At 37.4% G+C, this 16,892-nt stretch overlaps 1 protein-coding gene across 1 annotated transcript; it reads right to left on the reverse strand.

The window, feature by feature from the left end:
* Positions 1-166: 166 nt before the first annotated feature.
* AHRR (aryl-hydrocarbon receptor repressor) lies at positions 167-16,726 on the reverse strand. The gene is made up of 7 exons (XM_019614308.2): positions 16,703-16,726; positions 15,848-15,974; positions 14,278-14,411; positions 13,381-13,577; positions 12,380-12,498; positions 11,474-11,615; positions 167-9,037 (listed from the first exon to the last, which is right to left on the reverse strand). The coding sequence occupies exons 1-7, from the start codon at positions 16,724-16,726 to the stop codon at positions 7,921-7,923; spliced, it is 1,860 nt and encodes a 619-aa protein (XP_019469853.1). The 3' UTR covers positions 167-7,920.
* Positions 16,727-16,892: the final 166 nt, after the last annotated feature.

The following is a 16,892-nucleotide window of genomic DNA, read 5'->3' on the forward strand; positions in this document are numbered from 1 at the left end:
CTTCCGCTTCCTGCCGGCGGGGAGAGCGCACCAACCCCGCGCGTTCGGCGCGCGCCCTTCCACTTGGACGGACGCGGTCCGTGAGGCGCGAGGCCGCGCGGCTCAGCCAATCGGAGCGCGGCCCCCCTCAGGCGCGGGAGAGGCGAGAGGAACAGACGGCAGGGCGTTGGCTTTAAATGCAAATATTTATTATTTCTTTTAAAATGTCTTAACTTTACATTTCAGACTGGTAATAAATGTAAAATATAATTTAAGAAATACACATGAAAGTTCCCTCTAAAAGCAGACTGAGAAAACAGTACAATAAAAAAACAAAACAAACAAAAAAACTCCCCACAAAACAGAAAAGTGCACCTGTTATAACAAAATTCCAAAATACAAAATCTACGCATTTAATTAGCCTGCTGCCAATACACCTGGGGGTCTATTACAACTGTGTAGGAAGCAGCATAGTTGCTACTGGTTGGATTACACGTTAGCAAGGATCCCAGCTCCCGGCTTTGCTGATGTCCATCCCCGCCATTCCATGAGTGCATCAGCCTTACGCCTGCTCCATGCACCCACTGGTGTGTGCTCACGCAGTGCTCAGCACGGGGCTCGGTCCTTCCAGAGCTGTGCCCATAACATTGGGCTCAAGTAATACCCAACTGATAGGGAGAAGCAGTCAGGCCAAGTGTTGCTCGGTCTCTGTGCTCTTTTTATTTAGTCTTGTCCTCCACTGTTCGGACTTAGGAGGAACAAGAATGGCACTTTTAATTGTTTTTTATTTTTTTATTTTTTTTTTATGGTTAACAGCACATTTTGATACCATATTGTATTATTTCTATGTTTCTGTAACAGTTACAGGCCTTAAGATGGGGTCATATTAAAGCCCTCAATAATTCTTTGCAGCTCTGATTCCAAAATCTAAAATGGACTAATAGGAAACACTGCTCTGTACACTCTAAACAATACTTCCATACTCATCTTTTAGAAAATTACATATTAAAAGTGCAACTGCACAGTGAAAGGATGAAGGCGTGTAGGAAAAAAATGAAGGATCCAAAAAGGAGAAAGTGGGCTCCTTCATTTCTGTAAAGAGAGGGCAGGTCTGAACGCAAAAGCATTTGGCAGTGTATACTTGAAGAATTAAACTCCTGGTGGCAGCTCAAGTGTTTCTTGGCAATACAGCTGCCCAAATAGGGTATGCTTCCCCAGCAAAGGGAATCTTTTCTGTTTTATGAGCTGCAATTACTCCAAGACTTCTGTCAGTACCTGTCTTGTTCAAAGGGGACAGGGAAGGTAATGGGGCATTGCACTTCTGCACAACGTTGTTCTTTTGGCAAAGCTTTTAAAGTGTGCCTGAAGTAGATAATAAAGTTATGGAGGCACAAAACAGAAAGGGTGGAGGCTGCAAAGTACCATCCTATAAAATCACAAAGGTAGAAAACTTAGAGGGAGAAAAAGGAGAAGTTTTTCAATAGATACAGACACCTTTAAGGAAGAAAGGGTTCTTTGGTTTTGTCAGGAACCTGTGAAGAGGTGAAGGAGTGTGAAGAAGAGCCCTTTCAGAAGAGGGAATGCTGCTAGTCATGTAGAGGAAGAATCTTCCAGAGTATCCAACCCTGCCCATATCAGGGAGGTTGGAACTAGATGATCATTAAGATCCCTTCCAACCCCAGCCTTTCTATGATTTTATGATTATGATGAGAGTAGACCAAAAAAACACACACAGTGTCGCTGCTTGCCTCTCATTGCCTCAGATTTTAAGTAAACACAGGAAGAAAATGATGCAAAAGTTAAAAAAAAAAGAAGAAGAAGAAGAAGAAGAAAGAAAAAAAGTTCAGAAGTGACAGTAATGGGATAAGGAAGGGAGAGACCAAGGTGTGACCTAAAAAGAAGCAGAACAATGGTGACACACCTGTGACACTCTCCTGTGCAAAATGGAGAGTTTTAAGCCAGAACCTCATGTGATTTTTTAACATAGTCTTTTAATTAATTGACTGAAATTACTGAGATTAGCTATGCAACTGATGCTCTTTACATTGCCTACTGCCACGTGTGTGTTTTCCTCATACTTAGGCACTGGAAAACCATAATTATACCAATACAAGTGTGAAAAGGAAGTTTTGAATGTTGTATAGCTGTCACTGCAACCGTGTCACAACAAGGAAATTCTGGGATTCTAATTCAGGCTGTACAACCAGAGCACCAAGTGACAGTTCAGTGGCAATGACAGGCTGCAAGAGTGTTAATGCAAACACTAAGTTTGTCATAGTTCCAAAGAGTAACTCCACGCAAGGAAGAGGAGCACTGCATGCCTCCTAGAATAGTGCTTTCAGTCTGATGGAGAAACACAGCCTAGCACTGAATGACCTCAATCCTTGTTTTCAAGAAGCACAGAATTGCTGGCAATGAATTAATGCTGTAGTCACAAAACACCTTGACAGCAGTGTGCCACTCAAGGTGATAATTCTTCACCTTCAGATTTGTCTTAGTAATAATGTTTTACTCCTTCCCCCCAAACACTGTCATTGATGATCTTGTTCCGTGTTGTTAACTGAAATATGCACTTCAAACTACATTTGAATTTCTATCTAAATTCAAACTAAATTTAAAGAAATTAGAATCTATCTCAATTTACATCCCAACACAACTTGTAATGTGATAAAACTTGTAATTCAGTTAAATTTTATCAATGCATACTCCACAATTCCAGAAACACTGTTGGTCATATTTGACTTGCTTCAGATTTCAGAGTATCTGAGAGCAGTTTGTTACAAGCAAAGACAAATTTAAAAACTAAGAATATCAATTTTGAGAAAATGTCACTCATGCCAGTGTATAGAACACAGTTCTCTACAGGTAAAAAAACAATGCGATAGGTGAGAGAAGGAGGAGAAGAAAAGGACATGGTATGTTTGCAAGGGGAAGGAAGTAGTTATGATAGTATTATGGGGAAATGTGTGAATATGTGCCACTTGCATTCAAAAGTGTACTTGTCAGGATGGTGGCATCTATGAACATAAGCTACTGGTGCCTTCACCTATGAGTCATGTTCGGCTAAATGAGAGCCTTGTGGCTAAACCCTGAGCATGGCTACCTGCAGAATCTCTAATGCACAAGTTACATAAGTCTGCTTCAGTTACGACACGAGATTTCACAGAAGATTTTACAAGACTTGAGAGAGGAAGAAAATCCAGGGGGAGAAACTTATTTTCTAGTGAGTGAACAGAAGAAAAAGACAAGAAATAAAGTACAAAAGCTCTGTACATCTATCACTGAGCTGGGATCTTAGTTACATGACACTCCAATGAAAGAAAATGAGTAAGGGTTTATTTTGTGACTACCTGAGGCAATATATGTATTTATAGATAGAAGAAATTATATCTTTTTCTTGTTTCAATTAAAATATCCTATTTTTTTTAGATAAATTAATGGCTTTTATGAAATAAATACCCTGGATGGGGTTGTTCTACTTAAGTTCCAATATGGCTTCAACAGAAAGAGTTAAGCAGGGCTTCCAGGCAGCAGAAGCTGATTCTATCCCACAGACTATTCCTTGCCTCAGGCTGGATGCCTTTCACGTAAGTATTTTAAGCATTGAGAATTTCCAGGAGAATTGCACATGCCCTGTCATTATTAATACCATATCAAGGATCATAACAAGAAGTCATTCTGAACTGGCTGACACACAAATGTCAGACCTCCCTAAGCCATCCAGAGGACACTGAGACTCAGTTCTAAGGATTTCAAGAACATATCAGTGTCATCTAGTTAAGGGCAATGAAAACATTAACACATTATAATCAAGTACTAGGAAGTCAGTCTGTCCTACAAAGAATTTAGGTATAGCTGTTTGCTCTTCTGTTTCACTAGTTAGATCTCCAAACTGTGGACCAACTGAAACCAGGTCATCCCTTGCACACACACTGTTCTCTCTTTAGATTCTCAAAACAAAGTTCTATTTTGGTATCCCAAGAGTCTGGATTAAATATAAATTATCGATAGTGTTACCTACAATGAAGGTCTGCCCCAGTTTCAGCCACTGGTCTTAACTGCATCCTGGCAAACATTAGAATAGCCAAAAAAATCCACTCTATGGTACCCTTACCCTTAGCTCAAATCAGGCTGGTTTTTAGGTAAAAACACGGGGTTTAAGTGGTATGCTTTAATTGAACCAGTATTTATAAGGTTCTGTGTAGCTGTCCAGTAACAGCTAAATGAGGCCAAATTCACAGTGAAGGCAACAGCTTTAACAGTGATAATAATCTCTGGTGTCTGTGGGCTAAGTAACATTTCAGAGGCAGATGCATTCTCAGACAACTATGAAAAACACACACACAAAAAATCACCCACCCACACACAAATCCAAGAAAACAAACCACCAATCCTCTGAATACCAGAATTAAGAAGTTTGTTCTGCCTCTGACCCTGAAGAATTTACAGCTGAGGAAGTTTGAATGCTATTATCAGTCAGGTCTTAGAAAGCATCGCGTCCACACTGGAAAAAGAAATGCATTTCTTTCAGCCTGAATACTCCATGTTTGTAGCACACAAGCATTTCACTGGGCATTTCTTCTATGAGAGGAATTTTTTTCTTGTTACAATAAATACACTGGGAGGCTCCTAAAACAGATCTTAGGGCTGTGCTTGGAGGATATAAATACCAACTTACTAAGGATAAAAGCCAAACACCACTGACTGGAAGCATCTTAAACTCTTCTTTTCTAAGCGGTGGTTTTTGAAGTAGTACAAATAATACCAAAACAGCGATCACTACAAAGAGAAAGTAACATCTTAAAGCAACCGCCCTGTCTTTTTCCTCTGCCATGAGATCATTAATGCCTGGAAAAAAGGTTTTATAACATTAAATCACTGGTAATTTAACAGGGTACAATGCAATGTCAGATTTTAGTCCAGAGGGGATGAAGGACAGGTTCCTGCTCTTGAAAAACAGATATGAAGAGATTGGTTTTCAGCATTTATTTTCCCAAATAGTGCAATACGGAAAGTTCTTAAACAAAAGTGACCTTTTTTTTTCTTACTATCAACAGTGTCCAGCAGTTGTCCAAAAGTACGATAAGTTGCCCATCTCTTAATAAGTGCGATAGGAGACTGCTGTATATGTGATAACTTTTCCCAGAACAGACTCCACTGATAACACTTTTTTTTATGTGAGCCCTGCAGTAACAACTTGGCCACAAGCTAAGTGACTGAAATCAAACCTGATATATGGCCTAAGTGTAAATTACCCTGTATTTTTAATGGATTTAGACTTTATGGAAGAATAAGAAAGGAAATCTGATCGTATTTGCACAGGGAGGAGTTAGGAGGTGACATCTCATTTGAAGTGACACCTTAATTTATCCTCTTGGAAGAAGGCCATTCTTGTATCAGATTAGATTTTCCTTCATGCAGAAGTTGTAACCAACTCTTACAGTATCTGTTAAGATGACTAAAATATGACTGGATTTGTTGGGAGCCTGAGAAAAGTCTTCTCTGCTGAAATAGACCAGAAGAATTTTCGATTAAGATAAGTCAACAAAATAGACTTAATTCTGTATCAGAAGAACTTTAGAGAACTTCTGTTGGGATGGTATAATTCTGCCTCTGTAGTTATGCCATGAAATATTTGTAAGCACAGGCAAGGCACTTGGAGGCACAGTGCTCTACAACATTTTCCCCTTTGCGACCATTTACATCTGTGCAAAATGGCATCAGCATTTCCAGATGTGGATAGTAGTGTTTTATGGTCACACTGCACTAATCCAAATGATAAGAGAAGATGTAAGGTAGTGCTGAACCAGGCAGGCCTGGGTAGTCCATCTGGGGGAGGATCATGGTGAGTCCAAGAGTGGAGTTAAACAAACAGCTTTCTGGCAGTCATGCCAACATGTCCTCCACTTGCTCCACATTGCCCTATCTCTACAATACCCCATTTCTGCTATAGCGAATCAGTGGGGCAGACTTTCTCACAGTCTCACTTGAATACCAAGATCAATTTGCCTGATTGGGCTTAGCTTTATGTGAGATGAACAATGATGTACTAGATTGTGGAGTAAATTCCACCATTACAGTTTCATCTCTGAACTGGGTCTGATGTTGCATTGTACCCACTGGTGAAAGTGTTAAGGCAAAGATATCAAGACTGTCTCAAGTAAGGGACAGTATGTAGTTAGCAGGAAACTGATATATCTCAGATGCCAAAAAAATGAGATGTTCTCTTGCTTGAGTTAGGTCAGCTGGACTATGGCAGAATTAACTTGAACTGCAGAAAGACATTATTGCCCTTCTTATCCACTCTTGCCTTTCTGTGGGGAACACGTCCTTATGCAAGACAATCATGAAAAGTTTTATTTCTGTGTAAAGTGCAGCATTTCAGATCAAACCATTGTTCATAAGCTGAACTGACATGCAGAGAATGCATGTGTTTAATTCTGCCAATTCTAACGTGTAGGCAGTAACTTCTACCAGACTTGGAGAAGAGCGGCCTCTCAGGTGCCACTCCCTGTGCAAAACTATTCCCCTACCTGAAAACTGCACTTATGCCACTTAGAGCATCAGGGAGAAATTTATGCCACTTCACTGGCATGTGTACAGCCATCCCCACAGTGGCTAGAAGGAATGAAGACATCAGAATTATTTATAACATTTTGAAAAAGAAAACATTCACTATAGGACTTCTTTAAAAAAAACACATATACATCTAGTTGTGTTTTTTTTTAATGATATGGGTTTTCTATAGTTGAAGGTGATATAAAGTTGAAATAGTGCAATTTTAAAACAAAATTAGTGCAGGAGTCAAACTACAACAACCGAAATGGAAGTTGTAGATTGTTTTTTAAAGTGGAAATATGTGACTATCTAGCTTCAAAAGAGAGCATATGGATCTGTTTTCAAAAGCTCAGAAGTGCACCAAAGTGCTTTTGAAAGTCATAAATCCAGTCGTCTCTCAGCGAGATTAAAATTTTCTTTAGAAGATGAAATGAGGATGCTTTTTAAAAAAAATGTTTCTGATCTTAGCATGGGATTTGAGTTTTGTTGTCAGATGACAATGACTAACAGACTGCTATCAGTCAAAGAGATACCATCACATTTAAAAGTGCATTTCTTTTGTTAATGTTACAATAGCAGGGAAGATAGCTGGTGAAATATTTCCTTCTCATGTACATTTAAAAGTCTTTTGTAACTCACTTAAAGAAGTGGATAACATCCTATTGTTCAGTCTTTCAAACAGCAATGTGAAAGGCAAATGGCTTTAAAATGGAAAATATGTATTAAAGCATTGTTATTGTCGAGGAAGAAAAAAAAACTATTTGAAGTGCAATAATTTGTAATGCATTTTGTGAATGATATTTGTTTTAAATTAATGCTATCCATTTAAATCAAGAATACTCTGTGTGTTTGGGAAGCCCTTGCCTGTTGTCATTAACTCAATGTTGAGAAAAAGGAATAGCTGATACTTATTAGAGTGGCTAAAAATAAAACTGAATAACTCCAAAGGTAAACTCCTGGCCACAATGATTGCCATAAACATTTTGTCTTTTCACAGAGGCACCACATCAGCTTGAGAAAAAAGAGCAAAGGCAAAAATCAGAAATAGCTACACCTCGTTACAGAACTGCAGACATGAGAGGAAAAATGATGAAGACACATTAGCAGGTACACCTGTGCAATAATTACTGATTATTTTTCTGTATCTGAGGTTTTGTCTTTCTTTCTTTCCAAAGATCACTAAGAGAATGGCTGTGTTTAAAGGCATGTGTGGGAGTGAGTGCGTCTGTGTCTGTTTTGTTCCACACACAGAAGTACACACACACACACACTTAACATCTTTCCACTGTTTTTTAATTTTAGTAACTCATTTAACCCAACTGGAAGTAAAGCTACAATTTCTTCTTGCTTTCAACATTATAAATATTCCCGATGCTATAAAATCTATTGTAAGAATGTACATTCAGTGGCTTTATGAGGCACAGGACCTGCGATTGTGTTTTCAGGGAAGCTCATGTGTGCTCTGTTCTGTCCAATGTTGGACAACGGTGGGGAATCCAGCGGCTCACGCTTGATTGCTTGAACCAAGCAAGGGTTTTTAAATTCACATGGCATTTTAAACACCTCATTACTCTGCTCCTTCTCCCCTGGAGCAGGGCTGTAGAACTGGCCATAGCCCTCGGTGTGCGGCAGGTCGGGCAGGCTTTCCAAGCAGGCGGAGGAGTTCTGGGGGCAAAACGGGGCCACCTCTCTGTTACGCAAACCCTTGCAAGATCTGTTCAGATTGAGGTTGCTGGGATGATTTGCTACAATGCACTGCCAGTTATGTGGTGTGTAAAGGCAGTGCCTTGGCTTCTGGCAAGGTGAAGCTTGCTGACAGAGGTCCGGTTCTGCTTTAAGGTGCACCCTATTGGGATAGCTGAACAACTGCTTCCTCATGGCGCCGTTCTCATCCAGCCAGGCTCTGTTTTGTGGCATCGGGTAGTTATCAGCAATGTTTTCAGAATCAGAATCATATTCTGTTTTGATAGGCATATCCAAGGGAAACGATGTATCATAGAGAGACTCCGAGGATATTAACGATCTCTGCAGTTTCAGGTGATCTGTAGTATAGTTCTCCACTGCACGTTGTTGTAAGCCTGAGTAAGACTGACAATTTTCTGCACTACCCCAGTGGGAAGGACAAGTTGATGCTAAATTTAAGAAACTTTGGTCTCTGTTGTAGAATGATCCAGCTCTTCGGTTTGAACACGCATTCATTCGCTGATTTATAGAACAAGAGCTTGAGTTTCTGAAAGTCCAGCTACTGTTTGTGGTGCAGTTGTTTTGAATGCCTAAAATTGGTGTATTAGAACTGAGAGATTCCTCCTGCACAAAACACTCACCATTTGTATGAGGCTCAAACTTCACTTTTACATTATCTTGCTCATTTTTTACTGCTGTCCAGTTGAGATGCTTCAATTGGCCCAGAGTTTCAATGGCACTGTTGTAGGAAAGTCCTTCCAGGCTTCCCTTCAAACTGGCAAAACTGTTCGGTATCTTCAGTTGTTCATCTTCTTCCCTTTCAGTAACAGTAGGAAAAAGAAAACATTCAGTAAAAGGTTTCTAAGTGGACTTTTCTGTGATACAAATGGAATAATTTGATATATATTACAAGCAATATTTTTTCCCTTGTTTAGTAACTAATATTCTTTTCCATATAAACTTTGTATTTGTCCAAGATAGAAAAAAAGAGTTTCCATACATGTGAGCATCACTTTATGCAAGACTACCTTTCTGTGGCACTCTTACATTTAAGTTATTGCATACATTTAGTTGAGGCACACAGTTCATAAAGACTTTAAATGTAGTGTTTTATGTACTGTATGGTAACTACCTTACACTGTCATTCTTCTGTTAAAATGTATCTAATCAACTTTTTTGTGGGGGAAAAAAAAAAAGTCTAAAGAGAGATAGGGTGCAAACAGCATGTTAAATGAGATGTATTTTGTTAGCAAGGAGTTATTAAGATGCCTAAGAATGTCCTCATCAAAGCAATCTGAGTATGAAACATGGGGGCCTTATATTTTGAGAATGCATAATTAGAGAGAGGAAACAAAATACCCAAATTAAGTGTCCAGAATAGTCACAGATGTTCATACTTGACACAGGGTTATTTTACATGTCCAGCTTAATTTGTTTTGTCTTTAATTTTCCAAAACGATCAGTGAATTAATTTTCCATGACCTAACACTGAAGAACTCAACATTTTTTAAGAGTCCAGACAAAGAAAATTGCCTGAGCATTTTCGTACTCAATTCAGCAGGTTTTTTTTAACTCCAAACTCCAATTTGCTGGAATTCGCAAATGTGCTGTTTTGCAACCATGCAGAGTCTGTGCTATGAATCTCACCCTCCTTGTCAGAATGAGAAGTGGACATCGCAATAAGGAGCCAGGCATGAAAAACTGGAGAGATTTTCAGGAGACTTTTTTCTTGACTAGCTATCAGAAACATTTTCCTTGGGTATGGACTTAATGCGCAAGTATAGGAATTTCCAGTAGGGGGAGTTCATGCTATTATAAAGAGAGAACTTCCCACAGTAACGAACATACAGCCAAGAACAGAGAACATTTTCTTCTTTTTAAGTACTCTAGGATGGAAGTTCGCTGCAGAATTACCTCTTGGGAAACGGTCTAGTTGGGAAAATAGAGTGGAAAACATGCAAATAGTAATAAAAGTTTAGATCACCAAATCAAGGATTTTACAGTGAAACAGTGACATTTCTCAAAAAAATGTATGTTTCCAGGAAGATAGCATGCATTTTAGCGAAACGAAACAAAAAAAAAAAAACAAACAACAAAAAAATATCCACAAAACAAAAAAAGTAGTGAGGGTAAAAAGAACAGGTGGAATCTACTGCATACTAGCAGGAGGACAGAACTGTTGAGTATCTTCTGTGAGCCCAACTCTAGTAACACGTCAGCTTGTAGGAACTATTAAACAAAAAGTTAGATTTAAATGGCTCAGACTGTAAAAATGTAACTAAGAAAGCATCAAAGAGCATGTTCAATTGCACAGAAAACAATATAAAATGGAGACTTGAGTACAAGGAATAGCCACTCTTAATCTGTTTTGTAGAAGTTCACATCTTTGCATGGCAAGATGATGTTTGTGCCATCCCAGTAAAAGTAAAGAGATGAGAGGTCTTCTCCTATTCAAAAGATCCCAGAAGGTATGCTGCCTGCAAGGGGTAGCTACTCTAGAAGTTCAAAGATTATTTTTCATTTATTTTTCCACCTGCAAGGCATCCGAAAAGAAAAGAGCAGAGATACTGGTCACATGTTTTCCTCAGGACCAGGTGGTGGCTGTGTAAATCTCCTGGCCCCTATTCTTCCCTCAGACAGGTGTGAACTGGAGGAAGGAGGAAAAGCCTATGCGGGAGGAAAGGGGAAAATCCAATGGAGAATTCCTCTCTGAACACACATCTGCTGGGTATAGTTTTCACTCCAAGGCTGAGCCTACTTCAGCTATGTATAAGATCTACAAACATACAATAAATACAAACATTCCTGTTTTGATTGTGCTGAACATCCACAACTAAAAACATAAGCTCAACTATCATCCACAAAGACAAAAAAAAAGCTTAACATTATCAAACATTAGGAAAAGACAGGACACCAAATCAACAAAGAGTTTCAGCTGTAATGTAAAACCAAACCCCAAAATACATTTTTGTGCAAGAAAGCCAAAACATATTAAAAACGAAACAGTCTGAAGCACTTTTTTAATATGTATGTGCACTCAACTTCAGAAGAAAGAAGACTGAAGAATGCAAACATTCTTTAGGATTATTACAGCCTTTTCACATGATCTGGGACATAAATGGATTTTTATTTGTTAAATAAACTAAGTCCTCCTTATACACATTATTTTCTTAGGATGCGACACTCATTTAAAGATCTCAGACATTAGGAATAATAAAATATGGGTTTTTTTAGTATTGAAAAATATACTTACTTTAGCATTTGCTGTTGGGCAACAACATATTCTGAACAACCACTTCGATACAGAAGTTGAGTGTTAGCTTGAACCCAGACCCAGTGATCTTCATTTGTTTGTACTTTGACAAGAGAAATGCCATTTTCTCCATTATTCTTCGCTATGCAATTTAAAAGAAAGTATATTTTAATCCAAGCAGTTTTTAATATTTTTTTCATAGCTTTTAAAAATTATTTTTATTTTTTACTGGTGAATGCCAACCGGTTTGTTTGCTGCCTTGGAATCATCAGCAAAGTACATGCTAAAATATGTCACAGAACTAGGAAAACTACATGAAGAGTAAAATTTGAAAAATCTAAGGTGGTGACTAGAAACACTTAAGCTGCAATGAAAGGTATTTCAGTATTATTATTTCATTACCAGTTTTTCCCTCTCAATAGTATTCCTATATCAATGATAAAATATTAATGAAAAATGGGGCTATAACAATGGTGTTAAAGAAGTCACAGGCTTTTGCAGGTACAACCAAAGGCTGAGTACAATTCTATGGAAGAAGTTGTCCTTTGGAGAAGACTCACCATGAGAATTCTATCCATTGCAAAAATCTGAAACACAGCATAGATTCTCATAGTGTTGCCACACCCAAATACTGGGAAAGTATGAGTCAAAGTCACAAGCAAATCATGAGTTCACAAACCAATATTTTTTTTCATTTTCCTTCTTTTTTCTGATCTTTTGGGGAAACTAGCATCAATAATATATTTTCTAGTTTTCTTCCCATAGGAATAGATATGATTGTTATAAAGAAAGAAAAAAAAAGAAGAGCAATGGGACTGAAACCTGGAAAGCCTACCAGGTGAAAAGAAAAGGCAAGATTCTTTTTCCACAGGCTGTATATAAACCAAAAGTACTTAGCATATGTACCTTTGAATTGGTTTTCAGTAATCTGTAATACATTAGCAAAAGTTGCACCTTCATGATGACTATTTCTTCCATATAATTCTGCTGCTTCACACAGACCTGAATTACCTTTGGAACTGGAGCTGTAAGGGTCAGAAAATGGGGAAAATTCCTTGTCAGCGAATAACAACAAAGCAAAATTACAAACTCTGAAAGATGTGATTTTCAAGCTGTTGACCATTCTCAAAGATTGATGCTTTAAATTTATAATAACCAACATTAAATAATCATCTATGTTTCATCATATGGTTGCTCAAACTGGAGTATGACTGGAATTCTGCATCCAATTAAAAGGAATAGGTATATTTAGGAGTATTCTGCTCATGGCTTACTATATGTGAAATAGTAAGTACCAGCTTGAATTGAGACAAGCATTGTGTTCGTTCTGCTCTTTTTGTCATTCAAGGTAGTTACCAGCAATGCACTTAAAGATTACCATGACTTCAATCTGCAACAATCATATGATTTAAATGGATTTCTTCCAATCTTTAGTTTGAAATATGTATCAAAGTTTGTAATTTCTGTAATAATCCTTTCCAAGCTTTTTTCTTCATTAAGACCATCCGACTAGAAATAGCTATATACATTTTCTGACCATCCTTGGACAGCATGCTTTAAACTTGAACCAAATGAAACACTGAAGTGTTGGTTCTTTTTAAATATAAATAAAATAATAATAATACAACTGAGATAAGAAATATAAGAAGCACATCTTTTTTTTTTTTTTTTGTGGTGTGTGTGTGAAATCCTTAATCACTGCCCAGTTTTCTACTTTTATAGCTGGTAGAATGAAATATTTCTTTGATAACTTCCAAAGATTAGGAAGGAGAATCCAGATAAATTATGCATATTTACTTTCTAAGAAAGAGTTAATATAGAGAGTTATTTAGCATCACTTGTACATTTAATAAACTGGAAGCTCACAGTACATTTTACTAAATGCTATACAATTAATTTGAAAATACTTTGTATTCACTGCTGCCTCATCAGCTTTGTGTTTTGTTTTCACAAGTAGGCTTTTCATCTTCATCTCTGTCACAGAAGGGAGAAGTAGTGGTACCACTATGCAGAATAAAGACAGCTGAGGTGGTAATACTGCTCCTGATGAGGACTTCTTCCTTTGTCCAAAAAGAAACTTCAGTTTGCCTTGAAACTGCATTGTCTGTTATATAAAAACACAACAGAATTATCTTAAGCATTCCATGTATAAACATTTTAAAAATTCTAATAAGAAATGCCACCTATTGATTAAGTAACAACAAAACCAGTTTTGAAACAGGGAGAAAAAAAAACAATTTTCTATCTCTCACTATTCCTCATTTTCTTTGCACATCTGTCTTTGTTAGAAAAAAACAAGATTGGTTCTTACTAAGCAAAGAAGTGATTTCTAGAAATAAGCCACTCTTAGCAAGAATATTATTAGCAAGAATATTAAATATGCAAAAGACTTTTTAATTTTATTTTTTTTTATTATTAAAGCACTATTTGTGAAAGTGAAAAAGGAATCAGTTTTATTCCTGTTTCTTTAAGTAATACTTCATGAATAAATGCTAATTACTGAAATTTAGTTTTGCCACCCTTGTGCTGGGGCCAGTGCAAACAACGGACAGATATTGTCCAAAAGAGCTTAAAACATAAACATTTATCAGTTCTTTCAACTTGAAATATTACAGCCTTTTCTTCCATCATTTTTTACACATATTAATAGATGTCTTTAGTTGTTTCTTGTTAGAGTACAACAAGTGAAAGGCATATTCTATCAATGGCTGCAAGCTATCTATGCACGTTCCAGTATTTTTCATATGAAGTAATTTAAATCTAGTGCATCGTGACCACCGTTGTCTAAGTAAAATTATACTTACAAGGAAGCCAGAAGTACTGTCCAACAAGCAGCGAACTCGACAGATGAAACAACGAGTTAAGAAGGAAGAATAATCTGTTGTTGTGCTGTCATTCTCTTGTGCTTTAAACAATTTACTGAGAATATATTCTTCTCCTGTCAACAGCAATATATATCAGATCACACTAGGAAAGAATAAAGATGTTCTGTACCCGCTTGAAAAGGAAATTGCTAAACGCTATTTTATAGACGGGTAAATATTTAACTGCATCATGTACAGGCATATCTGGAGATGCTCTACCACAAGAAAAAAGAAGGGCTTTACGATGGGATTCAAGTGACTCTCTTCAAAAACTTTGCTTTATTTCCTGAATTCTTGTCAGTTTTAACAATGCAGAGTAGGGTAACAGATGTTAGAGATTTTAATATTAGAGACTAGAGATAGCACATTAGAAAAAGCAATAAAATCAGGAAAAAAATGCTAATGCAAGAAAAACAAAAACAAAAATAAAACAAATGAACAGTGACTGATTAGCTAACGTTCAGCTGTTGCCTTCTTGGTTTTTAATGAAGCATTTGCCATTTTTGGACTACAGGTGCATAGCTTTTGAAACATTTATTTCCCAAAAGACACACACAAGTATTTGTACAGAAGAATGAACTCAGGAATTAAGATTCTCCACTGTGTATACTCAGGACAAAAAATTCAAATGTTTGTAGCTTTTATAGTTTGAAATACTCATGCACATTGTTCCATTTGTTTTCTGCATACTGCGTATAAAATTTTGCAAAGTTCTTGTGATCTGTAAGTTTCCTGCAAAATACATTCTATCCCACTGTGGAATTCTACGAAAGTACATGACTGTTCCAAAAGACAGACTTCATAAAAGTTGCTGAAGGATTTCTTCCAATTTCCCCCACACACTCATCTGAAAAACTATTTCAGTTAATTTATTTAATTTCATATAAATGCATACATTTAACTGGGATCCATTCATAAAGTTAACAATTTCAAACCCATTTTCTGTAGTTGCAATTTCTGGTTTACACATCATGTAGGAGAAACCTTGAGCATACATGTCCACTTCTCATTCTAGGCAAATACAGCCTCAGAGGAAAAAATACGTTGCTAAACCTACTTGTTCTTCTCAACACTCTGATTTATATAACTTCACATGGGAAAACAAATGGCAAAAAGTCATGTAGCCACTGTGGTACTGCACAGAACAATTTTGCATGTTTTTTATCTTCTCTTGTTATTGAGAGAAGTACTCATGTCCTGACTAGTATGAAGAAAAAGACTGGTAGGATGAACACTGATGTTGTTTATTCTGTCTTGATAAGAATATTCATAAGCATGTTAGTCAGAGGAAAATAAAGGAAACATCAACGTTCTAGCCTCAACAGTACATGCTAGCATGAAAAATCCAAAATCAGAGAGAAACATCATTTTGGGAATATTAACACTATAAGTGGTCACTATGCAGCTTTGCAGTGAAGAATCTAACTTGACAAGGAATAGGGAATAGGTGGAGGGCAGTTCTAATTGTACAGTGATGTGTACATTTCCAGTTAACACTATATACTCCTACCTGTTTCTGTCTGTAGTTGCTGTCCAGACATCTGAGGTGGATTCATGGCCCAGTGCAGTTGTCTACAGAAATCCTGGCGATCGTCAACATGAATGTAATCATATATGTTTTGGTGCATTACATCAGTCTGAAACAATTACAACAAGCAACATTTAATCTGCAGGTTTAATGGGGCAAACTCTTGTATTTATTAGAATCATAGAATACTCGGGGTTGGAAGGACACTGCTATGGGCAGTGATACCTTCTTCTAGACCAGGTTGCCTAAAGCCCCATCCAAGAATTTGGGTTGATATCTTCAGAAAAATAATGACTGATGTAGGGAATTTTGAAAGCAAAGACTCACTGAGGAAAGTTATTTCAGAGGCCCCTGTTTTTCACATCTGCTTTTTGACTTAATATCTTCAGAAGATTATTTTTAATAGCATATTGCAAATGTGAATCATAAAAATCCAACTGGCAGCCAACTAGTAGTGTCCCACAGGGATTGATGCTGGGTCCAGCAATGTTTAATTTCTTGACAAATGGGTGATGGGATAGAGCACAGGCACAGCCTCAAAAGAGTACCAATCAGGGAGAGCTGGACAGACCTTGACAGGCTGTAAAAATGGGTTGGCAGGAACCTCAGGAAGTTCAACAAAGGCAAAATCCTCTCTAATTTTGGGTTCTTCAGGAAAAGAAACTTGAGGCTTGATAAAAGAAATTGCAGTAAGGGTGGTAAAGGGTAAAGTGGAAAAAAAAATTGCAGTTAGGGTAGAACAGAGGGGCTGTAGGATCTTAATACTTGACTAGATGAGTCCTGGAGCAACCTGATTCAACTGGACCAGATCTAAGCAGGAGGTTGGAGCAGACAAACTCCGGAGGGCCTTTCCAACTGCATGATTATATTTACTCTGTATAAGCAACCAGTCTAGAATAGCAACACTGTATACAAAAGGATGAATTTGATTTTACTAGTAAATGCTATTTCTGTCAACAAAAGCTTTACAAAAGGAAATTGCATCCTATGCCATTACAAAGAATTCCTCTTCAACTCTCCAGTAAAA

Source organism: Meleagris gallopavo, chromosome 3 (genome assembly GCF_000146605.3).
Source record: "Meleagris gallopavo isolate NT-WF06-2002-E0010 breed Aviagen turkey brand Nicholas breeding stock chromosome 3, Turkey_5.1, whole genome shotgun sequence".
Classification (NCBI taxonomy): domain Eukaryota; kingdom Metazoa; phylum Chordata; class Aves; order Galliformes; family Phasianidae; genus Meleagris; species Meleagris gallopavo.

Bases quoted from the DNA above. Each gene is read 5' to 3' on its own strand.
- AHRR (XM_019614308.2), bottom strand. From the start codon at position 16,726: ATGCAGTTGGAAAGGCCCTCCGGA. The intron at 13,578-14,277 runs GTAAGTATAATT...TTTATATAACAG, and splicing joins ACAGTACTTCTGGCTTCCTT to ACAATGCAGTTTCAAGGCAA. The intron at 12,499-13,380 runs GTATTTTCAAAT...TGACCCTTACAG, and splicing joins GAGGCAGCAGTGAATACAAA to CTCCAGTTCCAAAGGTAATT.